At 44.1% G+C, this 27,002-nt stretch overlaps 1 protein-coding gene across 2 annotated transcripts in view; it reads left to right on the top strand.

Moving 5' to 3' along the window:
• Positions 1–27,002, top strand: part of LOC139418352 (THO complex subunit 2-like) — a 72,128-nt gene that overhangs the window by 31,888 nt on the left and 13,238 nt on the right. For both annotated transcript variants that reach the window (XM_071167741.1, XM_071167742.1), the window contains exons 16-30: positions 1,171–1,255; positions 3,952–4,045; positions 4,190–4,270; positions 4,606–4,702; positions 5,405–5,522; positions 5,661–5,840; positions 6,304–6,468; positions 8,542–8,817; positions 9,327–9,468; positions 10,032–10,189; positions 10,327–10,455; positions 10,740–10,871; positions 20,629–20,813; positions 22,617–22,789; positions 22,938–23,040. In XM_071167741.1, coding sequence (XP_071023842.1) covers positions 1,171–1,255; positions 3,952–4,045; positions 4,190–4,270; positions 4,606–4,702; positions 5,405–5,522; positions 5,661–5,840; positions 6,304–6,468; positions 8,542–8,817; positions 9,327–9,468; positions 10,032–10,189; positions 10,327–10,455; positions 10,740–10,871; positions 20,629–20,813; positions 22,617–22,789; positions 22,938–23,040 — 2,118 coding nt within the window. The remainder of the gene's footprint in view (positions 1–1,170; positions 1,256–3,951; positions 4,046–4,189; positions 4,271–4,605; positions 4,703–5,404; positions 5,523–5,660; positions 5,841–6,303; positions 6,469–8,541; positions 8,818–9,326; positions 9,469–10,031; positions 10,190–10,326; positions 10,456–10,739; positions 10,872–20,628; positions 20,814–22,616; positions 22,790–22,937; positions 23,041–27,002) is intronic.

Below are 27,002 nucleotides of genomic sequence, written 5' to 3'. Positions count from 1 at the left end.
GTGTGGTGGTGTTGGTGATAGGGAATATACCCAGCCTGCATCACTCTGTCTGATGGGGGAAGGAACAGTTCATTCTGTAAGAGGGGAGACTAATGGATAAAGTGGTGATGGAGGGCTGACATCCTGCAGCTCTGGAAGGCAGGGGGTGTGGGGGGATTAGAGAAGATTGCTCTGCAGATGCACTCAAGTGGACTACTCCCATCCATGTCAGATTTATGAGGCTAGCATAGCAGCACTCCTCTGCTCCTCTGGCCTGCTGCCCTGCCCTGCTCTCATAGGTCCTTGACCCTCTCACCAGCCCCTAGCCCCATGTTGTACAAACCATTGTTACATAAGTTGCTGCTACTGAATACATTTGCTTCTTAGGCTTGTGTAATTAACTGAAGGATGTCAGTGCTTTTAGTCCAGTGCTTATTAATCATGAAAATTGAACATTGCCTGGATGTCATTAACCATACCCTTTGATATGGATACAGCTCTGCTGAGTGACATGTCACCACTGCTCCGTGTCAATACAAGGTGGCTAACGAAGACGAGAACAAGGAAGTTAATGAATTTGTCGTGCCTGTCCCTGGCCTGCATCATGTATACAGTGTGTGTGTGCAGTGCACTGTGCAGCACCACAGTAGGAAAGGAGTCCCTGGTGGTGGTGCTTTTGCTACCTACTTTATTTTAGTTTTTAAAATTATTTCTTCTTTATTTAACCAGGTAGGCCAGTTGAGAACAAGTTCTCATTTACAACTGCGACCTGGCCAAGATGGAGCAAAGCAGTGCGACAAAAACAACAGAGTTGCACATGGGATAAACTCATATAGGGCACAAAAAGTATGGTTCCTGCCCAAAATGTACCTTTCCTTAGTTTTGTTGACTAAGTATAATTTTGTCAATAATGTTGTGTGAGAGTGGGAACAAAATATAATTTTGATAAATGTGTATCAGCATGAAGCACGCAACCATTGAGTGCAAGTTCATTAGTTGTAAATTGTTCTACTAAATAATATTTTTCAATCTAGCCTAACCATCAAACCAGTGGTGCCACATAATTTACAGGGTTCATGTATATTTGCAAGATACTTCAATAAATGTGTTAAATGGCTCCTTTCCTCCTTCCTTCTTTCCTTCCTTCTTTGCTTCTTTTCTTTGTTTGTTTCTTTGTTTCTTTCTTTCCAGGCGATTGACCAAAGAGAATGTGAAACCATCTGGGCGGCAGATAGGCAAGCTGAGCCATAGCAACCCCACCATCCTCTTTGACTATGTATGTATTCTCAAAAATGTTATGATCTTCTATTCACCTACTGTCACTGATGCGTTGTGAAACAGTGTTTGTTTGTTTGAAGGCATTGTCTGTATATTTTTTGTGGCCTTTTCCCCCAGTAATGCCCGAGTCAAATCCGCGGAAGCAGGAATAATTAAGTCCTCCACAATAGTATGGGGCTTGTATCATAGCAATTTCCTGTATTATCAAACCACACACCAGTCAGAGTTATACTTAAACGTCATCTTTAATAATATGAGCTTCACAATAGCCCTTTGACTCTCAGATCAATTCAGTGTCTGTAATGAATTATGAGAGTCCCTACATAAGAATACAAAGATCTTTTATAGCCAAGATACACCCCTCTCAACTTACATGACGAACCACAGATCTTAGGAACTCTTCACAGAGGTCCTTTTACTTGAGAGAGGAGTATCCCATAGCCAGATAGCATTAGCTAGAAATTATCGTTCAGTTTGGTCTCTAAGACAAGGTTCTAATCTCGTTCCTGGTACTTCATAGTACAAAAACATGAACTCATCCAATGGTATATATCAATTGTCAACTCTAGATACTCCCATCTCAAGTACACCCAGAGGGTACATACAATGGTTCCATACACTGCCATACCCCCCCCCCCCCCCCCCCCATGGGAAAAGGAGGGAGTGACTGGCATACAGACATTGTGGAGACAATTAATTGGTTCCCCATTAATCACGCCATCCCTTCACATGGTTTAAGAATAGGTGAAGACAATGTTCCATTCTGTCCTCCTCCCCTTCTGATATTCTGCATAGCACCAGATGGTTTAACAGATATATTCACATATGAAGACAAGCCTGACCACTCCCCTCTCTGGGCCCCAAAGGACTGAGCCCTAGCTGAGAAGGGATACGTGCAACTGCCAACCCTTTAGTCCAAAGGGAAACATTCTAATGACGAGTATTTACATAAGCATATTATGTAAATATAACAACTTATTTATGTTACCCAACTAATTCTGATTCATCCACCACACTTGTCTGTCCTAGCCACTCAGTAGCTTACCATATAAGACTCTTCTAGCCCCTTCTTATTAATGGTATCTGTTGATTTTATTCATGTCTTACTACTCAAAAGTTGTCTTACTCTCTCTCAAAAACTCCTGTGGCTTATTTTTCAAAGTGTCATGTTTCTAAAATGTCTGTGCGAGAGTGAAGGTTTCCCATGAGAGAGTAATGGTTAACGTGATTGAATGTTAACTATTTGACTAGGCTACCTGTATTTGACATTGTTGTTATTTCGCTGAACACTAGATGGTTTAATTTTATTTTTGCTGGTGAAACGAGGCTACGAGGCGAGATAAAAACCTCACCCAAATGTATAGCCCCGTTGGAAAACGTAAATCTACTGTTTGAAAATGTGAAGAGAAAATCGCATTTGGATCACGTTTTTATTTGGTGTACCCCTGACGGCGTTGTGCGTACCCCAGTTTGGGAATAGCTGATCTAGAGCAACATATAATGACAGAAGAGAAGCTGCATATATCTAATTATAGACAAGTTGACTAACACATAGCTTACCAAAATATCGGAAATTATAAGCAGAAATATATCGAAAATAGGCACACAAAAAACATGCACCCCCTGTCAAACTCGTTCTGCCCTCTGACTGTAGCCTACAGCGCATTTTCTATATTCGCGGGTTAGGGTCTTGCGGGGGCCTCAGATTTTAACTTTTATATATAGTTGTGCGGTTGCTGAAGAGTTATTAGCAATAGCAATCTACTCGCTAAACGTATTTATTTTAGGCAAAGTGATTTACAAAAGTAAACCTTCAATAGTGAACATACTAGGAAACAAAAAGACACCTGGCATTTATCTTGGCTAGTCTATCTCTTTAGGAACGTTTGTCTTTAAGGGGCAGCGTCCTATTTTAAAATCTCAAAACAACATCCTTTAGAATTGCATTGCATTCAGTTTTGTTTTTTAAAGAATAGAGTAATGACTTGCATTGCTAAATTATATTGCACAGCTTTTTAATATATACATAAATACATATCATAATAACCAAAAGAAGTCTATTAATAGCCGAATATAGGGAGAACGCATGCCAATCTATTAGCCCTGCATAACTGCAATGCATTTAAGAACTACACCATGTCTGGACCAGTAGAAATTCTGTTCGGGCCAGCAGAGTTCTTGGCCAACTGGCCCAATCGGGCCAGTGAGGAAAAAAATGTAACATTGGACCCTGGTGTGTTTCACATGCAGCTACAGAATGGTGGCGCATAGGCAATTTACTGTGCTGTGGTTGACAAATAGCAAGCTTGACTAGTTTCTAAAAGGTGTTGAACCGACTGAATAAAGTCGATCCCTTATATCCTTGCCATTCATAAATCATACAACCTAGTTAAGTCCATGCTATCGGGTCTGGACAAGTAAACTAAAGATCTTGTTTATATTATATTTTCGATTTGAAGTCCCATCAGGACTTGCCAGACAGTGACGTTAAAGTGAGTGACTCGTCAGTAGCCTACCGAATTGAATCGGTCATTTGTCTCCCTAATTTGCATACAGGTAGGCTTTTTGGCGATTCTGCAGATAAATGATAAACATTTGATGAAGATGGTGAATCCTCCTTACTGCAGGAACAATAGGTAGGCTAGTGGAGAGAGCCTCACTCTGGTCTGTGTTGTATTATTGTTCCTCTCTCAGATCCTGTCTCAGATCCAGTGGTATGACAACCTCATCGGTCCAGTGGTAGACTCCCTCAAGTACCTCACCTCACTCAACTATGATGTCATGGCCTGTATCCTTACTCTGCCATTTTGTGACTCATGTATTTATACACATTCAGTACTTTAACTATGTATTTGGAATGCTTTAGTCCAGCCATAGCAGTCAGAATGTATTAAGACTTGCCGTGTTGTGCACCTTAACTCATTGACCATAGATTGCATTATTGAAGCGCTGGCCAATCCAGAGAAAGAGAAGATGAAACATGATGACACTACGATATCCTCCTGGCTTCAGAGTGAGTTCGCTACTACAGCAATTTGGGGGGAGTGTTTGACTTGGGTTGTGTTCAGGACAAAATATTTAGAAATGGTGTGAAAAAGGGAGGTACCACCTGAACTTGTCCAATAAGAACACAGATTTTCGTTTTACGGTACAAAATGTTTCACTACAGTGTGCCCTACCGAACATGACCCTGATGTCACAAATCAGCTTTATTGTCGAAGGTGCATTAGGGTGTGCTTTTGTTCCATGTAGGTCCATCCCAGTACAACTCTAGTTGACTATGTTTATGCAACATATGTCTGCTTGCTAACTAATGGACTGCTGACCTTTCTCCTGTCTCCTATCCAGGCCTGGCTAGTCTGTGTGGAGCGGTTTTCAGGAAATACCCAATCGAGTTGGCCGGCCTCCTCCAGTATGTGACCAATACGCTGAAAGCAGGGAAGAGGTAAGAATAACTCCTCATCAGGCAGACAGCCACCTCATTGACTTGCTGGCTCTGATGTGATTCATAGTGATGGAGTTTGTTGTTCGTAGTCAGTCAACTGGGTCCCCTCCGTCTCTGTCTGGCTAGACTCTGGGCTGAGAGAGAGGGGCCTTGGCTGTTGTTGTGCCTCCCTGCAGGGCCCTGGCCTGGGCAGAGCTGTTGAGTAATGTGGTGTTGATGAGGAGGCTGCTGACTGTGTGGGTGTTTGGGCACCCATAGAGGAAGGGGGAGGGTAATTATCACAGCCCTGGTCTCCCTGTAATGGCTGGAGTCAGCAGGTAGTGAATCACACTGGGCTCCATGGCAACTTTCTCTTGTTCCCTCCCTCCCTCCCTCCCTCCCTCCCTCCCTCCCTCCCTCCCTCCCTCCCTCCCTCCCTCCCTCCCTCCCTCCCTCCCATCAGTTCAGATCAGTCCTTATCCAGGGCCAGGAATGCAGGGGAAGTAAATAGAGGTGGCACTCTGCCATAGTGCCCATGAAACAGCATAAATTATGTCGATTTGCTGGAATCTACTATTATTAGTGTGCTGTCCTTAGCTACTCCTACGATTGTTTTCGCCCAACGATGGTTGTTGACACGTGTTTATTTTTGTGTAGGTGCACATATTATTTGTTTGTCCGCATTCACAAATATACTTCTGTTGTGTTTTTCCCCCACTGCAGTTTTGACCTGCTGATTCTAAAAGAGGTGGTGCAGAAGATGGCCGGCATCGAGATCACGGATGAGATGACATCAGAGCAGATGGAGGCTATGACTGGAGGGGAGCAGCTCAAAGCTGAGGTACTGGGCCATCTTTAGTCTGACTTAAATGTTGAAACTATACACCATGACCAGCTCAAAGCTGAGGCACATTATATTAGTTGGCTATTGCTAAGCATGACTTGAAAAAGTTCAATTCTATTTTCTTTATGTCCCCAGGGTGGTTACTTTGGTCAGATCCGTAACACTAAGAAGTCGTCCCAGCGTCTAAAGGATGCCCTGTTGGACCATGAGCTGGCTCTGCCCCTCTGTCTCCTCATGGCCCAGCAACGCAACGGGGTGGTCTTTCTGGAGGGGGGCGAGAAACACCTCAAACTGGTGGGAAAGCTCTACGACCAGGTATGAACTCATAACCCGCAGAGGGTAACTTCCAGTCTTGTCCATAAGCTACATCAGGGGAATGGAGTTCTCCTTTTTCCTCATTACTACATTTCTTAAACATTACACAGCTGACAATTTATGTTTAGTTTAATTCCCCCAAGTTGCCTGGAAGCTGTGAGCTTTCCTCGTCGATAATCTCACACAATTGCCTCTGTGTGCCACATTGATAGATGGTTTTAATGACCCAGGTTGTGTCCTTAAACAAATAAGGAACTGTGAGATTAATAACACACGGACATGGCTGTGTAATAAGGGAGGATGAACTTCCTGGGATGTGTCAAAAATAGAACCTTATTTCCTATATAGAGCACTACTTTCAACCAGAGGCCATGCGGGCCCTTGTCAAAAGTAGTGCACTAAAGAAGGATTAGGGTGCCATTCTGGACACACTCTGACTCTCTACCATGTCCCCTGGCTACAGTGTCACGACACCCTGGTCCAGTTTGGTGGCTTCCTGGCGTCCAACCTGAGTACTGAGGACTACATCAAGCGTGTTCCCTCTATTGACATCCTGTGCAACCAGTTCCACACGCCCCACGACGCTGCCTTCTTCCTCTCACGCCCAATGTACGGACATCAGATCCTGGTGAGTAGTCTCCTTCCCTCTGTTAGTTCACCTTTAGCTTGTACAGTATGACCGATGGATACATCCGCAGTGAGTATATGTATCCAGGACACTACAAATAAATTCAATACTAACTCATACGACTGCAACCTTGAATTGATGTGAACTGTAATGCTTTGAGAACACTGGCCACGTAGTGTCCTGGTAGAAGAATGGTTTAGTTCCAGAGAGCGACAGCCGCCCTCCTCCCATGTGCTGTGTAACCTGATTTACTGTCGTCCTGGCCGGGCGTGAAACATGCTGAGTACCCCCTCTGCTGTCGTCACACAACATGGTCACGCCATCTGAACAATCACATCTGACACACATTCCTCATGAGGGGACCAACTCAGTCAGGTTTTGTGTCTGGGAACAGATCAGACCCACTGTCCTGCTGGGAGTCATGTATAATACAGAACCACAGATCAGACCCACTGTCCTGCTGGGAGTCATGTATAATACAGAACCACAGATCAGACCCACTGTCCTGCTGGGAGTCATGTATAATACAGAACCACAGATCAGACCCACTGTCCTGCTGGGAGTCATGTATAATACAGAACCACAGATCAGACCCACTGTCCTGCTGGGAGTCATGTATAATACAGAACCACAGATCAGACCCACTGTCCTGCTGGGAGTCAGTATAATCACTGTCACTGCTGGGAGTATAATACAGAACCACAGATCAGACCCACTGTCCTGCTCAGACCCACTGTACTGCTGGGAGTCATGTATAATACAGAACCACAGGACCCAGTCATGTATAATACAGAACCACAGATCAGACCCACTGTCCTGCTGGGAGTCATACAGAACCACAGTATACAGAACCACAGATCAGACCCACTGTCCTGTGGGAGTCATGTATAATACAGAACCACAGATCAGACCCACTGTCCTGCTGGGAGTCATGTATAATACAGAACCACAGATCAGACCCATACAGAACTACAGATCAGACCCACTGTCCTGCTGGGAGTCATGTATAATACAGAACCACAGATCAGACCCACTGTCCTGCTGGGAGTCATGTATAATACAGAACCACAGATCAGACCCACTGTCCTGCTGGGAGTCATGTATAATACAGAACCACAGATCAGACCCACTGTCCTGCTGGGAGTCATGTATAATACAGAACCACAGATCAGACCCACTGTCCTGCTGGGAGTCATGTATAATACAGAACCACAGATCAGACCCACTGTCCTGCTGGGAGTCATGTATAATACAGAACCACAGATCAGACCCACTGTCCTGCTGGGAGTCATGTATAATACAGAACCACAGATCAGACCCACTGTCCTGCTGGGAGTCATGTATAATACAGAACCACAGATCAGACCCACTGTCCTGCTGGGAGTCATGTATAATACAGATCAGACCCACTGTCCTGCTGGGAGTCATGTATAATACAGAACCACAGATCAGACCCACTGTCCTGCTGGGAGTCATGTATAATACAGAACCACAGATCAGACCCACTGTCCTGCTGGGAGTCATGTATAATACAGAACTACAGATCAGACCCACTGTCCTGCTGGGAGTCATGTATAATACAGAACCACAGATCAGACCCACTGTCCTGCTGGGAGTCATGTATAATACAGAACCACAGATCAGACCCACTGTCCTGCTGGGAGTCATGTATAATACAGAACCACAGATCAGACCCACTGTCCTGCTGGGAGTCATGTATAATACAGAACCACAGATCAGACCCACTGTCAGCTGGGAGTCATGTATAATACAGAACCACAGATCAGACCCACTGTCCTGCTGGGAGTCATGTATAATACAGAACCACAGATCAGACCCACTGTCCTGCTGGGAGTCATGTATAATACAGAACCACAGATCAGACCCACTGTCCTGCTGGGAGTCATGTATAATACAGAACCACAGATCAGACTGATCCAGGCTGCTGCTCTCACAGCCAGGGAGAACCAGACTGTATAATCTCCTATACTGAAACATATTGTATATCAATCCGTTTGTGAATCTTACCATGTAAAGGAGACCGTAACTGACTGTCCCCTCCTCTCTCCCCAGTCTAAGTATGATGAGCTGAAGAAAGCTGAGAAGAGCAACCGGCAGCAGCAGAAGGTCCATAAGTACGTGGCTGCGTGCGAGCTGGTGATGTCGCCGGTGCATGAGGCTGTGGTGTCCCTGCACCCGCCCCGCGTCTGGGACGACCTCCGACCCCAGTTCTACGCCACCTTCTGGTCGCTGACCATGTACGACCTGGCCGTGCCACACAACGCCTACGACCGCGAGGTGAAGAAGCTCCAGGTCCAGGTCAAGACCATCGAGGAGAACCCTGATGTGGTGAGTCACATCGTCAGGGGTGTGTTCATTTAGAGCACACAATGGAAAACTGTTGAAAAGGTTATGCTACGGAAAATGTAAATGAGCATTTCTTATTTAACCATGTAGTGGACAAGTCCAAGTAGTCCCTCCCTGTTTCAGTCCGTTTTCTTATTTTTGGTGCCTAATGAACAGGACCCCAGGCATCTATCAGACCCCTTGATGACAATACTGCAGCACACAGAGAATTTTCTCATCTTCCAGTTAATCTCTCCCTCATCAACAGCTCATTAAATGCCCTCCAAACACACAGTCACACAGTTCATTGTGGTGGAATTGCAATGGTCTCCAATTATCACTTGACTTGGAGAGTTATGGTAATTGCACTATAATTGTATTGTGGTTCTCTCTGTGTATGTGTTCACCCCATCTAAACAGCAGCCTGTCTGTCTGTCTGCTGTCTGTCTGCAGCCCATGAACACACACTAACCAGCCCGTCTGTCTGTCTGGTGTCTGCTGTCTGTCTGCAGCCCATGAACAAGAAGAAGAAGGAGAAGGAGCGCTGCACGGCCCTACAGGACAAGCTGCAGGAGGAGGAGAAGAAGCAGCTGGAGCACGTCCAGAGGGTCCTGCACCGCCTCAAACTGGAGAAAGACAACTGGCTCCTCGCCAGTAAGATAGTCTCACTCACTCACTCACTCACTCAAGCGCACACTGCTTACTGCCCCTCACAGCACTCATCCCAGAAGACCCTCCCTCACCCAGCCTCCTCTTCCCATTAGAGCAGGCTCTGTTGTTGAGACCGTAACACCACAGAACTGCTAAGCCCTGTCAGCTCCCAGGAGGGTGCCTCAAAACCAGCCTCATCTTGTTTGCTTTAGCCCCGTTAACAAGCATGACCATGACCAAAGTAATTACATTAATATGGAGTTGTTTGATGATATGGCGCCATAGTCTGTTTTGGTGGATGTGGGTTATTGGCAGCTGTCAACTCTCCCATTTCATTAACAAACACGTCTGTCATATTTAACAATATCTTTGTGCAGCTAACCCAAGCTAATTACATTTTAAATGAGTGTGTGTTTGAGCCTTCTCAAATCTTGTTTGAAGAATTAGTGACTCAAAAGATGAGTCATGGGAGTCATGACTGCAATTCTAATTCACTGTTCTTCTCCCATCCTCCTTTTTATAAATAATCTTCCTCTCTCCCTCCCTCTATTTTCTCCCTCGTTCAGAATCCACCAAGAATGAGACCATCACTAAGTTCCTGCAGCTGTGTCTGTTCCCTCGCTGTATCTTCTCTGCCATCGACGCTGTGTACTGCGCCCGCTTTGTGGAGCTGGTGCACCAGCAGAAGGCTCCCAACTTCTGCACACTGCTCTGCTATGACCGGGTGAGACATCTCTGTCCCCTTTCTGCCTCTTTGCCCTCTACTGTCTCAGGTTGTCACGTGTTATTATACCATGGGATTTTCAGCACTTCATTACTCTGTCCTGACCTCCTAACTGTGTTACGTGGTCTTCTCTGCAGGTGTTCTCTGACATCATCTACACGGTGGCCAGCTGCACAGAGAACGAGTCGCGGCGCTACGGACGTTTCCTGTGCTGCATGCTGGAGACTGTGACCCGCTGGCACAGCGACCGTGCTGTCTACGAGAAGGTACCCACTACACACCTCTCGCTCTCTCTCTCACACACACACACACACACTACACCTTCTCAGATCTCAAGTGCATAGGGTATCGGCCTCCTAGGGGCTAGGAGTTGTTTTGAGGATTTGCAACATTATCTACTGATATTACTAACATTCATACAAGTGTGGAAGCTGTACAATGCAAATGTAACCATTGTTAACATTTCATCTTGTCTGTGTGTTGTCCACTCTTCATCTTGTCTGTGTGTTGTCCACTCTTCATCTTGTCTGTGTGTTGTCCCCTCTTCAAGGAGTGTGGTAACTACCCAGGCTTCCTGACCATCTTCAGAGCCACAGGCTTCGACGGAGGGAACAAAGCCGACCAGCTGGACTATGAGAACTTCAGACACGTGGTGCACAAATGGCACTACAAGCTGACTAAAGTGAGTTCCTCCTTTTGTTTCAAAGCCTTCTGAAGAAGTCAATCTGGTCTATTTGTCTTATTAACGGCTATTTATTTAGCAACACACATGCCTCTCCAACCTGTGGAGCTGTCTTTCTACTGTGTCTGAGTGGTGCAAAATCCACTTGTCACCTAAATCTTGCTGGATTGATGGCTTTCATTTTACTCCTACGACTCTTTCATACTCTTGCTTGTGCCTGTCGCCTTTTCCCGTTAACGTTACGACCTCCAAAATGTTTGTAATGACCTGTCAAACACATGCCGGTAATGGCTGAAATGGGCTCAATGGAATGCGTTGTCTTTCTGTAGCATCTATAAGAATGCTGAAGCTTTGTCTGGGATTTAACACATCGTGTCGACAATTACATCACAAGAAAGATCACTTTATTTTGATGGCTGTTAATTTATTGTGGAATTGAAAAAAGTACTAATTTAATACAGTTGACATGTTTACAAGTTAGATGTGCAGAAATGAAAGCAACTTTAAATATGAACACTTGGATTATAGTGATATTATCAAGGGAAAGGGGGATACCTAGTCCGTTGTACAACGGAATGTATTCAACCCAACCCCTCTGAATCAGAGAGGTGCAGGGGGCTGCCTCAATCGACGTTCATGTCATCGGCGCCCAGGGTGCAGTTGTTGGAGGTTAACTGCCTTGCTCAAGGGCAGAACGCCAGATTTTCCTACCTTGCCGGCAAGGGGGACCTTTCAGTTACTGGCTCAACGCTCTTAACCGCTAGGCTACCTACCACCCTAGGCTACCTTATGTCTGATCTCACAATGTAAAGTGTGCATAGATGGGTGTAATCTAGAGCCAAGCCTGTTGATTTTTAATCTGAGGGTACCCTGCTATTGAAACACTTGTGCTGATGCGGTGACTGTATTACTGCAACACTGGCAGTCACGAGTCATGACTGCAGTCAAATTCCCTGTGACCATTGGTCAAGGTAATCCCAATCCAAAACTGTGCAAATGAATAGCCCTGATGAGTAGCCTAACAAACTTGCTAATGGCCCTGATGAGTAGCCTAACAAACTTGCTAATGGCCCTGATGAGTAGCCTATCAAAATTGCTAATGGCCCTGATGAGTAGCCTAGCAAACTTGCTAATGGCCCTGATTTAGTAGCCTAACAAACTTGCTAATAGCCCTGATGAGTAGCCTAACAAACTTGCTAATGGCCCTGATGAGTTGCCTAACAAACTTACTAATGGCCCTGAGGAGTAGCCTAACAAACTTGCTTATGGCCCTGAAGAGTAGCCTAACAAACTTGCTAATGGCCCTGAAGAGTAGCCTAACGAGCTTGCTAATGGCCCTGATGAGTAGCCTAACAAACATGCTAATGGTCCTCTAATGGCCTGGTACTCAGCACTCTATTGTCCCTTTAATCATTCTCTAATCACTTCATGATTGAATTTGAGAGGCATAAGGTGATGCCGTACGGAGCTCGATTTGTCCTCTGCAAGCCTCCGGAGGCACCACAATTGCATCAAACCCTCCGTACGGAGCCTCCGGTTTGCAACCCCGGAGCAAGCATAAATTGGCTTTGAGACTCGGAGGGAGAGACAGTAACCATTTATCTCGCACTAAACTAACTTCTTGCTAGTTATTTATCATCCCATCCGATTACATAGTACCTGTCTTTTATTTAGTATTATTTTTTAAATCACCTTTATTTAACCAGGTAGGCTAGTTGAGAACAAGTTCTCATTTACAACTGCGACCTGGCCAAGATAAAGCAAAGCAGTTCGACACATACAACAACACCGAGTTACACATGGAAAAAAAACACACAAAAAAACACATGGAATAAACAAATATACAGTCAATAATAAAGTAGAAAAAAGTATATATACAGTGTGTGCAAATGAGGTAGGATAAGGGAGGTAAGGCAATAAATACGCCATGGTGGCGAAGTAATTACAATATAGCAATTAAACACTGGATTGTTAGATGTGCAGAAGATGAATGTGCAAGTAGAGATACTGGGGTGCAAAGGAGCCAGGTAAATAAATGAATACAGTATGGGGATGAGGTAGTTGGATGGGCTATTTACAGATGGGCTATGTACAGGTGCAGTGATCAGTGAGCTGTTCTGACAGCTGGTGGTTAAAGCTAGTGAGGGAGATATGAGTCTCCAGCTTCAGTATTTTTTGGCAGTTCGTTCCAGTCATTGACAGCAGAGAACTGGAAGGACGGCCAACGGAAGAATTGGCTTTGGGGGTGACCAGTGAGAGATACCTGCGGGAGCGCGTGCTACGGGTGGGTGCTGCTATGGTGACCAGTGAGCTGAGATAAGGCGGGGCTTTACATAGCATAGACTTGTAGATGACCTGGAGCCTGTGGGTTTGGCGAAGAGTATGAAGCGAGGGCCAGCCAATGAGAGTGTACAGGTCGCAGTGGTGGGTAGTATATGGGGCTTTGGTGACAAAACGGATGGCACTGTGATAGACTGCATCCAATTTGTTGAGTAGAGTGTTGGAGGCTGTTTTGTAAATGACATCGCCAAAGTTGAGGATCGGTAGGATGGTCAGTTTTACGAGGGTAAGTGAAGGACGCTTTGTTGCGAAATAGGAAGCCGATTCTAGATTTAATTTTGGATTGGAGATGCTTAATGTGAGTCTGGAAGGAGAGTTTACAGTTTAACTAGACACCTATGTATTTGTAGTTGTCCACATATTCTAAGTCAGAACCGTCCAGAGTAGTGATGCTGGACGGGGCGGGCAGGTGCGGGCAGCGATCGGTTGAAGAGCATGCATTTAGTTTTACTTGCATTTAAGAGGCCACGGAAGGAGAGTTTTATGGCATTGAAGATCGTCTGGAGGTTAGTTAACACAATGTCCAAACAAGGGCCAGAAGTATACAGAATGGTATTGTCTGCGTAGAGGTGGATCAGAGAATCACCAGCAGCAAGAGCAACATCATTGATGTATACAAAGAAGAGAGTCGGCCCGAGAATTGAACCCTGTGACAGCCCCATAGAGACTGCCAGAGGTCCGGACAACTGGCCCTCCGATTTGACACACTGAACTCTATCAGAGAAGTAGTTGGTGAATCAGGCGAGGCAATCATTTTAGAAACTAATGATTTTGAGTCCGCTGATAAGAATGTGGTGATTGACAGAGTCGGAAGCCTTGGCCAGGTCGATGAATACAGCTGCACAGTAATGTCCCTTATCGATGGCGGTTATGATATCGTCTTGACTGTATCAAACCCGAGAGAAGCTAGCTAATTGAGGCTAGCCACCCCATTACTGTGCTTCTCACCGTCGTACAGTGAGTCTACTCAACTCCTCAGATTGTAGTGTAAATAGCAGCCTACCTGTTGGCTTTTGGTTGTTGTGGCTTTTCTTTCTCGTTTCATTTTTTAATTCTGTCTTCCATTGAGTCGATACCCTGTAACTTTCTTGCTATACAAGCAGCAATGCAGTTGTCTCTCTCCCCCCACTGGAAGGATCAGAGTGCACCCCTTTTTTTGCAACTTTTTCCAAATCATCGTTATCAAGTTGCATCGTTTTCATTTCTAAGACATTCCCAAGTTTATAGGTCTATCACAACTAAATATTGTGTGGCTATATTAAATGGATTTATTCCATTTTTTAAAATGTAGATGCTCCATGGGGGCGACAGGTAGCCTAGTGGTTGAAGCGTTGGACTAGGCAGGCAACCTAGTGGTTGGAGCGTTGGACTAGGCAGGCAACCTAGTGGTTGAAGCGTTGGACTAGGCAGGTAACCTAGTGGTTGGAGCGTTGGACTAGGCAGCTAGCCTAGTGGTTGAAGCGTTGGACTAGGCAGGTAACCTAGTGGTTGGAGCGTTGGACTAGGCAGGCAACCTAGTGGTTGAAGCGTTGGACTAGGCAGGTAACCTAGTGGTTGAAGCGTTGGACTAGGCAGCTAGCCTAGTGGTTGAAGCGTTGGACTAGGCAGGCAACCTTGTGGTTGGAGCGTTGGACTAGGCAGGCAACCTAGTGGTTGAAGCGTTGGACTAGGCAGGTAACCTAGTGGTTGAAGCGTTGGACTAGGCAGCTAGCCTAGTGGTTGAAGCGTTGGACTAGGCAGGCAACCTAGTGGTTGGAGCGTTGGACTAGGCAGGCAACCTAGTGTTTGAAGCGTTGGACTAGGCAGGTAACCTAGTGGTTGAAGCGTTGGACTAGGCAGCTAGCCTAGTGGTTGAAGCGTTGGACTAGGCAGGCAACCTAGTGGTTGGAGCGTTGGACTAGGCAGGCAACCTAGTGGTTGGAGCGTTGGACTAGGCAGGCAACCTAGTGGTTGGAACGTTGGACTAAGCAGGTAGCCTAGTGGTTGGAGCGTTGGACTAGGCAGGTAGCCTAGTGGTTGAAGCGTTGGACCATTAACTGAAAGGTTGCAAGATCGAATCCCCGAGCTGACAAGGTAAAAATCTGTCGTTCTGCCCCTGAACAAGGCAGTTAACCCACTGTTCCTAGGCCTTCATTGTAAATAAGAATGTTCTTAACTGACTTGCCTAGTTAAATAAAGGTTAAAAAAAGATATGCCTATTTTTTTTATTTTTTTTTAAAGGTGGTCCAAACATGTTTATGTTAATTCATTGTAAATTACCGTGAGACCGGTAGAAATTTGCATGACAATTATCGTATGACAATTTCTTGACTACCACAGCCCTTAACAACCGTAATTAATGAGTCAGTCTAGACGCCGCAGGTGAGTGCAGGTAGGCCTGAAATGGGCTCAATGGAATGCGTTGTCTTTCTGTAGCATCTATAAGAATGCTGAAGCTTTGTCTGGGATTTAACACATCGTGTCGACAATTACATCACAAGAAAGATCACTTTATTTTGATGGCTGTTAATTTATTGTGGAATTGAAAAAAGTACTAATTTAATACAGTTGACATGTTTACAAGTTAGATGTGCAGAAATGAAAGCAACTTTAAATATGAACACTTGGATTATAGTGATATTATCAAGGGAAAGGGGGATACCTAGTCCGTTGTACAACGGAATGTATTCAACCCAACCCCTCTGAATCAGAGAGGTGCAGGGGGCTGCCTCAATCGACGTTCATGTCATCGGCGCCCAGGGTGCAGTTGTTGGAGGTTAACTGCCTTGCTCAAGGGCAGAACGCCAGATTTTCCTACCTTGCCGGCAAGGGGGACCTTTCAGTTACTGGCTCAACGCTCTTAACCGCTAGGCTACCTACCACCCTAGGCTACCTTATGTCTGATCTCACAATGTAAAGTGTGCATAGATGGGTGTAATCTAGAGCCAAGCCTGTTGATTTTTAATCTGAGGGTACCCTGCTATTGAAACACTTGTGCTGATGCGGTGACTGTATTACTGCAACACTGGCAGTCACGAGTCATGACTGCAGTCAAATTCCCTGTGACCATTGGTCAAGGTAATCCCAATCCAAAACTGTGCAAATGAATAGCCCTGATGAGTAGCCTAACAAACTTGCTAATGGCCCTGATGAGTAGCCTAACAAACTTGCTAATGGCCCTGATGAGTAGCCTATCAAAATTGCTAATGGCCCTGATGAGTAGCCTAGCAAACTTGCTAATGGCCCTGATTTAGTAGCCTAACAAACTTGCTAATAGCCCTGATGAGTAGCCTAACAAACTTGCTAATGGCCCTGATGAGTTGCCTAACAAACTTACTAATGGCCCTGAGGAGTAGCCTAACAAACTTGCTTATGGCCCTGAAGAGTAGCCTAACAAACTTGCTAATGGCCCTGAAGAGTAGCCTAACGAGCTTGCTAATGGCCCTGATGAGTAGCCTAACAAACATGCTAATGGTCCTCTAATGGCCTGGTACTCAGCACTCTATTGTCCCTTTAATCATTCTCTAATCACTTCATGATTGAATTTGAGAGGCATAAGGTGATGCCGTACGGAGCTCGATTTGTCCTCTGCAAGCCTCCGGAGGCACCACAATTGCATCAAACCCTCCGTACGGAGCCTCCGGTTTGCAACCCCGGAGCAAGCATAAATTGGCTTTGAGACTCGGAGGGAGAGACAGTAACCATTTATCTCGCACTAAACTAACTTCTTGCTAGTTATTTATCATCCCATCCGATTACATAGTACCTGTCTTTTATTTAGTATTATTTTTTAAATCACCTTTATTTAACCAGGTAGGCTAGTTGAGAACAAGTTCTCATTTACAACTGCGACCTGGCCAAGATAAAGCAAAGCAGTTCGACACATACAACAACACCGAGTTACACATGGAAAAAAAACACACAAAAAAACACATGGAATAAACAAATATACAGTCAATAATAAAGTAGAAAAAAGTATATATACAGTGTGTGCAAATGAGGTAGGATAAGGGAGGTAAGGCAATAAATACGCCATGGTGGCGAAGTAATTACAATATAGCAATTAAACACTGGATTGTTAGATGTGCAGAAGATGAATGTGCAAGTAGAGATACTGGGGTGCAAAGGAGCCAGGTAAATAAATGAATACAGTATGGGGATGAGGTAGTTGGATGGGCTATTTACAGATGGGCTATGTACAGGTGCAGTGATCAGTGAGCTGTTCTGACAGCTGGTGGTTAAAGCTAGTGAGGGAGATATGAGTCTCCAGCTTCAGTATTTTTTGGCAGTTCGTTCCAGTCATTGACAGCAGAGAACTGGAAGGACGGCCAACGGAAGAATTGGCTTTGGGGGTGACCAGTGAGAGATACCTGCGGGAGCGCGTGCTACGGGTGGGTGCTGCTATGGTGACCAGTGAGCTGAGATAAGGCGGGGCTTTACATAGCATAGACTTGTAGATGACCTGGAGCCTGTGGGTTTGGCGAAGAGTATGAAGCGAGGGCCAGCCAATGAGAGTGTACAGGTCGCAGTGGTGGGTAGTATATGGGGCTTTGGTGACAAAACGGATGGCACTGTGATAGACTGCATCCAATTTGTTGAGTAGAGTGTTGGAGGCTGTTTTGTAAATGACATCGCCAAAGTTGAGGATCGGTAGGATGGTCAGTTTTACGAGGGTAAGTGAAGGACGCTTTGTTGCGAAATAGGAAGCCGATTCTAGATTTAATTTTGGATTGGAGATGCTTAATGTGAGTCTGGAAGGAGAGTTTACAGTTTAACTAGACACCTATGTATTTGTAGTTGTCCACATATTCTAAGTCAGAACCGTCCAGAGTAGTGATGCTGGACGGGGCGGGCAGGTGCGGGCAGCGATCGGTTGAAGAGCATGCATTTAGTTTTACTTGCATTTAAGAGGCCACGGAAGGAGAGTTTTATGGCATTGAAGATCGTCTGGAGGTTAGTTAACACAATGTCCAAACAAGGGCCAGAAGTATACAGAATGGTATTGTCTGCGTAGAGGTGGATCAGAGAATCACCAGCAGCAAGAGCAACATCATTGATGTATACAAAGAAGAGAGTCGGCCCGAGAATTGAACCCTGTGACAGCCCCATAGAGACTGCCAGAGGTCCGGACAACTGGCCCTCCGATTTGACACACTGAACTCTATCAGAGAAGTAGTTGGTGAATCAGGCGAGGCAATCATTTTAGAAACTAATGATTTTGAGTCCGCTGATAAGAATGTGGTGATTGACAGAGTCGGAAGCCTTGGCCAGGTCGATGAATACAGCTGCACAGTAATGTCCCTTATCGATGGCGGTTATGATATCGTCTTGACTGTATCAAACCCGAGAGAAGCTAGCTAATTGAGGCTAGCCACCCCATTACTGTGCTTCTCACCGTCGTACAGTGAGTCTACTCAACTCCTCAGATTGTAGTGTAAATAGCAGCCTACCTGTTGGCTTTTGGTTGTTGTGGCTTTTCTTTCTCGTTTCATTTTTTAATTCTGTCTTCCATTGAGTCGATACCCTGTAACTTTCTTGCTATACAAGCAGCAATGCAGTTGTCTCTCTCCCCCCACTGGAAGGATCAGAGTGCACCCCTTTTTTTGCAACTTTTTCCAAATCATCGTTATCAAGTTGCATCGTTTTCATTTCTAAGACATTCCCAAGTTTATAGGTCTATCACAACTAAATATTGTGTGGCTATATTAAATGGATTTATTCCATTTTTTAAAATGTAGATGCTCCATGGGGGCGACAGGTAGCCTAGTGGTTGAAGCGTTGGACTAGGCAGGCAACCTAGTGGTTGGAGCGTTGGACTAGGCAGGCAACCTAGTGGTTGAAGCGTTGGACTAGGCAGGTAACCTAGTGGTTGGAGCGTTGGACTAGGCAGCTAGCCTAGTGGTTGAAGCGTTGGACTAGGCAGGTAACCTAGTGGTTGGAGCGTTGGACTAGGCAGGCAACCTAGTGGTTGAAGCGTTGGACTAGGCAGGTAACCTAGTGGTTGAAGCGTTGGACTAGGCAGCTAGCCTAGTGGTTGAAGCGTTGGACTAGGCAGGCAACCTTGTGGTTGGAGCGTTGGACTAGGCAGGCAACCTAGTGGTTGAAGCGTTGGACTAGGCAGGTAACCTAGTGGTTGAAGCGTTGGACTAGGCAGCTAGCCTAGTGGTTGAAGCGTTGGACTAGGCAGGCAACCTAGTGGTTGGAGCGTTGGACTAGGCAGGCAACCTAGTGTTTGAAGCGTTGGACTAGGCAGGTAACCTAGTGGTTGAAGCGTTGGACTAGGCAGCTAGCCTAGTGGTTGAAGCGTTGGACTAGGCAGGCAACCTAGTGGTTGGAGCGTTGGACTAGGCAGGCAACCTAGTGGTTGGAGCGTTGGACTAGGCAGGCAACCTAGTGGTTGGAACGTTGGACTAAGCAGGTAGCCTAGTGGTTGGAGCGTTGGACTAGGCAGGTAGCCTAGTGGTTGAAGCGTTGGACCATTAACTGAAAGGTTGCAAGATCGAATCCCCGAGCTGACAAGGTAAAAATCTGTCGTTCTGCCCCTGAACAAGGCAGTTAACCCACTGTTCCTAGGCCTTCATTGTAAATAAGAATGTTCTTAACTGACTTGCCTAGTTAAATAAAGGTTAAAAAAAGATATGCCTATTTTTTTTATTTTTTTTTAAAGGTGGTCCAAACATGTTTATGTTAATTCATTGTAAATTACCGTGAGACCGGTAGAAATTTGCATGACAATTATCGTATGACAATTTCTTGACTACCACAGCCCTTAACAACCGTAATTAATGAGTCAGTCTAGACGCCGCAGGTGAGTGCAGGTAGGCCTATATGGAGCAAGGTTGTCGGTCGTTGCCCCCTATACCACCCCTTTATGTTAATGTTTCATATATGTAAATACACCCGGTGTGTTTATGAAAATGAGGCACATATAATTGTCTTTATTTTAACACATTATTTTTTTATTATCCTGATACTATTGGAAAATGTATATATGAGTGCATTCTAAGAAAAATAAGGTGACATTTGACAATAAATAGAATACCATGAATTCCCACCAAACTCATTATTTGTCTGTGTCAGTACAATGTCTTATGTGCTATAATTCAGTCAAAATCTGATGGATTTTAAACATTCTAAAAGTTTGCAGTATCATCATCCATTGTCCACCTGTTGCATTTATTATAATTCTTTTTTAAACCTTTTAACAATTTTGATGACTGTTGCTAATTCATTTACTACCATTGTTCAGAATGTTATACTTTAATTGAAAAATAAACGTAACAGACAATGCTAGCAGGAAATTGTACCCGCTCTGAGTGAGAAGCTCCTGAAACATGAAGACTCCTGTTTCCTCTGTATGTACAGTATAATCAGAGGTCAGTGGAATGTGTGGATGCAGCAGTAACAATATACCCCTCTCTCCTTCTGTTCCCTCCAGGCATCAGTCCACTGCTTGGAGACGGGGGAGTACACCCACATCCGGAACATCCTCATCGTGCTGACCAAGATCCTGCCTTGTTACCCCAAAGTGCTGAACCTGGGCCAGGCGCTGGAGTGCCGCGTCCACAAGATCTGTCTGGAGGAGAAGGAGAAGAGGCCAGACCTCTATGCCTTGGCTATGGGGTAACACAGAGTCCACCAGCCATGTTGTTTCCAGTGCAGCACAGTCAGACAGTTCACTAGCATTGTGGGGTTTTAGTTTATTGAGGAGTGCAAGTGGCAAGCATTTTGCTGTTAGGTTTGTCAGTTGGTTGTGTAGCTAGTACCCACAAAGGGTGGTGTTAAATAGAGGTGTGTACTTTTAACTACAGGGATATAGATTAAGTGGTATTGGATGAATAATCATTAGGGAAGGTTTAGTTGCACTTTTATCCAGATATTATTTACAATGGGAAGTACTTGTGGATTATCTAAACAGAGTTTTGAGATCAGATAAGTGATCTAGGTACTTTGTCTTGAGGTCAGTAGTAGAGGATGAGGCTTAATGGAACTCAATTAGTCATGTGATGCTGCTGTAAAGCACTGGAGACAGATAAAACAATCCATGTACCTGTCAAATCCTCACTTAGAAACACACACGGGTGTGTGTTTGGATCGGGTGTGTGTTGTGTGTGTTTGGAAAATGTGGCACCGGCAATTTGACGGCAACATTTTAATTTGCATTGGGTGCGTAACCTGATTAGGGTTTCCACCGACAGTGCTCAGAATGACAGAAATCACATTTAGAATATGGTAATTCATATTAACAGAACATGCAAGTCAAGGATGCAATGATCTGCTTACTGAATTCTGATGTGTACTTTAAACATGTTAGAATAACTGCCCACACTTCATTTTCATCAGCCAATAAGATGAGTAACAAACAGCAAAATCATTAGCCTATATCAATCTATTATAGTAGAAAAGTTTAGGCTACTTATTTTATTGGTCAGCTTGTCGAGAAAATAATTGCCAGTTCCAAACAGTCTCTGTAACAATTGTGGGACGATAGATCCCAGATTCATACAGCCAGTGGGCCTAGGCTACATAAAAAGATGTTAAAAAGCAATTAGCGGGAAAACACTGTTGTCAAAAGGGCACTGCACATGTGAGCGGTTTCATATGACAGAGATGAAAATATGTATTTGAAATGTAGAAAGAGAGGAGATCTAATAGCCTACTTTGAAGCGAGGTAAGACATGGCTCATATCAACACGTTCAGGTTTCAAACAATTAAGTATGTTTTCAAAATGCATACTACCTCCAGCTCATTGCAAATTTGTGTGTGATGCGCTGATGAAGCCTGCCTGCCTTTGCAGTTTGATGTTGCGTAAAACTGTCATTTGAACGGTCATTCAACTCGGGCCTCTTTCTTGAGCTCCGACTTTCTGAAGATTGCTGACGTCATGATTTGACCTTGTATCTTTCCAGAGTTCCTAGTTGTCTTGAAAGCACCTCAAGATGCTGTAGCAGCAACTCTTCCGCTGTCTGACAGAATTTCCACTCAAAGCCTCTATCTGTATGCTGTACACGTGTGATAAGATACATTATGAATATACTGTACACACGCACCAATTTCATTCCACTGAATTATGCAAATGAACCTATAGACCGATAATCATGGCCAGTCAAATGTATTTCCATCGATTAATAGGCTAAAAAGCTTTCTTTTGTAAGGGGATTTATTTATCTTTTCGGACAATTGGCTGGCACCAATTTTATTTATTGTGTTTTCAAATTTTGTATTAGATAAAAGCTGGCCATCACCGGCTAACGGAAACCCTGTGTGTGTGAAAGTGGAAAGATATTATCTTATTATTTGCCTAGGTGGGAGTTTTGTGTTTCTGTGGTGTGTCTATGGGAGTTTTAGTTTGGCATGTGAATGGGGTGTGATGCTGTGTGATTGCCCTGCCTGTACCTTGTGTAAACTCTTCATGCATCTTACAGCTATTCTGGCCAGTTGAAAGGCAGGAAAGTGCACATGGTCCCTGAGAATGAGTTCCACCACAAGGAGCAGCCGGTGCGTAGCGCCACCACTGCCAGCCAGCTGAACGGCCCTGGCACCACAGCAAAGCCTGCCACCAACGCCAGCAAGACGGAGGAGGCCTGCGAGGACGCTGGTGAGTGGGTCTGCCCTTCTGTCACAAGATAAGCTGAAGGGGAAATATTAGAACCCCCCCCCCCCCCCCGGACAGGTGTTATAGTTTGTGTTCATGCTGTTCATGCTGTTCAAGCTGTTCATGCTGTTGCTGCTTTGTGTTTTGGTAGACCGATCCAAGGATAAATCTCAGGGGGCGACGAAGCCAGTGAACAAAGCCAACAGCACAGTGGCCAAAGTGACCACCAGCAATGGGAATGGTGCTCCTAACAGGTAAGCATGGAGGCTAGCCAACAGAAGCGAACAGCGCTGGGGAACAACTATATTTATTTACTGTTCTCAACTATTACACTATTGCTCATTAATAAGTTGTTGTTTTTTTAAGAAAAGAAAAAGAAAGCTGAATAACATAATCAATTGTTTGAATATTGAATCCCCAGACTTGAATCTAACAGCACTTTTAACTGGTTGATATTGTTAGGTTCTAAATCACATATGTCAGAGTCAAGGCCCGCGGGCCACATCCGGCCCGCAAGAAGGTTTTTTACGGCCCCTGGGATGATCTTGATTTATTATTAGAACCGGCCCGCAGCAAGCCGGCAGCCCGCAGATCTTTTACACGCACCAATACTACATTTCCCACAATGCAAAGGTGACGCACCGAGCAGTAGGCTGCTTCATTTCAATATTTATTGGCACAGCAGTCGTCAGCATCACAGTAAAATTAACTTTCAGATACCCATCAAAAATGGCAAAACGGAAGGTGGATACTGAGAACCGGGGGTTTCAAACAAGGTGGGAGTCGGAGTATATGTTCACGAAGGTAGCTGGAAAACCTGTGTGTCTTCTGTGTGGAGAAAGTGTGGCGGTACTGAAAGAGTATAATCTGAGACGACATTATGAAACGAAACACGCGGACAAAAACAAGAATATGGACATGGAACAAAGGCTACAAAAGGCAGAGGAATTAAAACGAGGCCTCAAATCTCGACAGGCTCTGTTCAAAAAAGCCAAATCACAAGGCCAGGCTGCTGTCAAGGCCAGTTTTATTTTGGCAGAAGAGATCGCTAAATCAGCCCGGCCATTTACGGAGGGGGATTTCATCAAAAACTGCATGATTAAAGTTTGTGACGAAGTTTGCCCAGAAAAAAGGCAACTCTTTTTAAATGTGAGTCTGAGCAGAAACACCATTGCCGAGAGAGTAGACCAGTTGTCCATCAATCTAAAAGAGCAGCTTGTGAAAAAGGGAAAAGATTTTATTGCATATTCCTTGGCTGTGGATGAGAGCACCGACATTTCTGACATTGCCCAGTTGTCAATTTTCATCCGCGGAGTGGACTCCAACCTAAGCGTGACAGAGGAGTTTTTGGCTTTACGTCCTATGCATGGCACAACTACGGGGCATGATTTGTATGAAGAGGTGTCAAGATGTGTAAATGAGATGGAGCTGCCTTGGGAAAAACTCGTGGGTTTGACAACCGACGGAGCACCTGCGATGTGTGGACACAGGAGCGGACTGGTGGCGAAGATACGGGAAAAGATGCAAGAGGAAAACGCGACAGGTGAGCTGACAGCTTATCATTGTATCATACACCAGGAAGCGTTGTGCGGTAAAGCCTTGAAAATGGAGCATGTAATGAGCATCATCACGCGCACAGTTAACTTTATCAGAGCCAAAGGTTTGAATCACCGCCAGTTCAAGGCATTTCTGACGGAGTTAGAAACGGAGCATGGTGATTTGCCTTATCACACAGAGGTGCGATGGCTAAGCCAGGGAAAGGTGCTTCAAAGATGTTTCGAGCTTCGTGAGGAGATTTGTCTGTTCTTGGACAGCAAAGGGAAAGACACAACACAACTCCGAGACGAAATGTTTCTGTGTGAAATGGCTTTTCTGTGTGACATTACGAGTCATCTGAATGCAATAAACTTGCAGCTGCAGGGTCGGGATCGTGTCATCTCTGATATGTACAGTACAGTGAAGGCATTTAAAACCAAACTGACTCTGTGGGAGACGCAGATGCGGAAAGAAAATTTGAGCCACTTTCCCAGCTGCCAGACCATGAAAGAGAAGCTCTCTACCAGTGCGTTCCCGAGCACACAGTTGGCTGATAAAATAGGTATGCTTGCCGCTGACTTTCGACGCCGATTTGCTGACTTTGAAGCACAAAAAAGCAGGTTGGAACTGCTCGGTAACCCATTTGCTGTTGACGTGGAAAGCTCACCACCAAACCTCCAAATGGAGTTGATTGACCTCCAATGCAATGATGCACTGAGGGCAAAATATGCGGCAGTGGGTGCTGCGGAGTTCGCCCGTTTCCTCCCCGGCACAATGCCCCAGCTGCGCATCCAGGCTGCTCAAACGTTGTCTATGTTTGGCAGCACATACCTGTGTGAACAACTGTTTTCTTTGATGAACCTGAACAAAACATCACACAGAAGTCGACTTACTGCTGAACACCTCCACTCAATTCTGAGGATTTCTTCAGCTCAGAGCCTTACCCCGAACATTGATGAACTTGTGGAAAAGATGGGACACCACCAAGTATCACCCTCAACCTCAAACAAGTGAACATTACTGTGCAATCACATATTTAGAGTTTTTACTCAGTTCAAGTTTAAAAGTTAAAATTTAATATTTGTTTTCACTGCATGTTACTTCTCCTTAAACAAAGTGTTGTTTTTGATTAATAGATTTTTGCACTTTATTTTTTTGTATTTCAATCCAATTATATTTTAAAAATATTTCAGTTGAGTGGATGATAGAAAATTGCTATTATTGTTTTTTCTTTGAAGTAAATTTAGCCCACTTTTGCTAAAATAGAAAATATAGTCTACTGATGGTGCCTTGAATACCGGTTTCTTTCATTTAATGTTCATGTTATGGGGATATTTATATAAAGGAAATTTGTCTTTTGTGTCTGTTGAAAATTAAAGATTACTGACAGAGCCATAAGAAAATATTGCTTTATTTATCTGATCATATTGTAATATATTTGTTAGGTTTTCAGTAGGTTCAATTAGGTTCACTAGACTATATGCGTCATTTAAAAATTTTTCAATGAACATTCGAACAGTCCGGCCCTCGTCTTGTAGCTGATTTTTTTATTTGGCCCTCCGTCCATTTGACTTTGACACCCCTGTTCTAAATGAATCTTGTAAAATTTCGGACAGTTGGTAAAGCTCAAACCAAGTATATTCAGATACTACAGATATTAACTTCTAATGTAGAAACCATACTATGGAACTCAATATTTCAATAGGATAGATACCTGATAATTAACCGTATTTAAAGTTTAGGAGTCAGAACCCAGAACCCATCCATATAAAGTCTAGACATCTAAAGTTTTGCCTCATGTATTATTCTATCCAGGTATTAAAGAATGACTCTCTGATTCTATCCAGGTATTAAAGAATAACTATCTGATTCTATCCAGGTATTAAAGAATGACTCTCTGATTCTATCCAGGTATTAAAGAATAACTCTCTGATTCTATCCAGGTATTAAATAATGACTCTCTGATTCTATCCAGGTATTAAAGAATGACTCTCTGATTCTATCCAGGTATTAAATAATAACTCTGATTCTATCCAGGTATTAAAGAATGACTCTCTGATTCTATCCAGGTATTAAAGAATGACTCTCTGATTCTATCCAGGTATTAAAGAATGACTCTCTGATTCTATCCAGGTATTAAAGAATAACTCTCTGATTCTATCCAGGTATTAAAGAATGACTCTCTGATTCTATCCAGGTATTAAAGAATAACTCTCTGATTCTATCCAGGTATTAAAGAATGACTCTCTGATTCTATCCAGGTATTAAAGAATAACTCTCTGATTCTATCCAGGTATTAAAGAATGACTCTCTGATTCTATCCAGGTATTAAAGAATAACTATTTGATTCTATCCAGGTATTAAAGAATGACTCTCTGATTCTATCCAGGTATTAAAGAATAACTCTCTGATTCTATCCAGGTATTAAAGAATGACTCTCTGATTCTATCCAGGTATTAAAGAATAACTCTCTGATTCTATCCAGGTATTAAAGAATGGCTCTCTGATTCTATCCAGGTATTAAAGAATAACTCTCTGATTCTATCCAGGTATTAAAGAATGACTCTCTGATTCTATCCAGGTATTAAAGAATAACTATCTGATTCTATCCAGGTATTAAAGAATGACTCTCTGATTCTATCCAGGTATTAAAGAATAACTCTCTGATTCTATCCAGGTA

Source organism: Oncorhynchus clarkii, chromosome 10, assembly GCF_045791955.1.
Source record: "Oncorhynchus clarkii lewisi isolate Uvic-CL-2024 chromosome 10, UVic_Ocla_1.0, whole genome shotgun sequence".
NCBI lineage: Eukaryota > Metazoa > Chordata > Actinopteri > Salmoniformes > Salmonidae > Oncorhynchus > Oncorhynchus clarkii.
The sequence above is the reverse complement of the archived record's forward strand: the minus strand, read 5'-3'. Positions and strand labels throughout refer to the sequence as shown.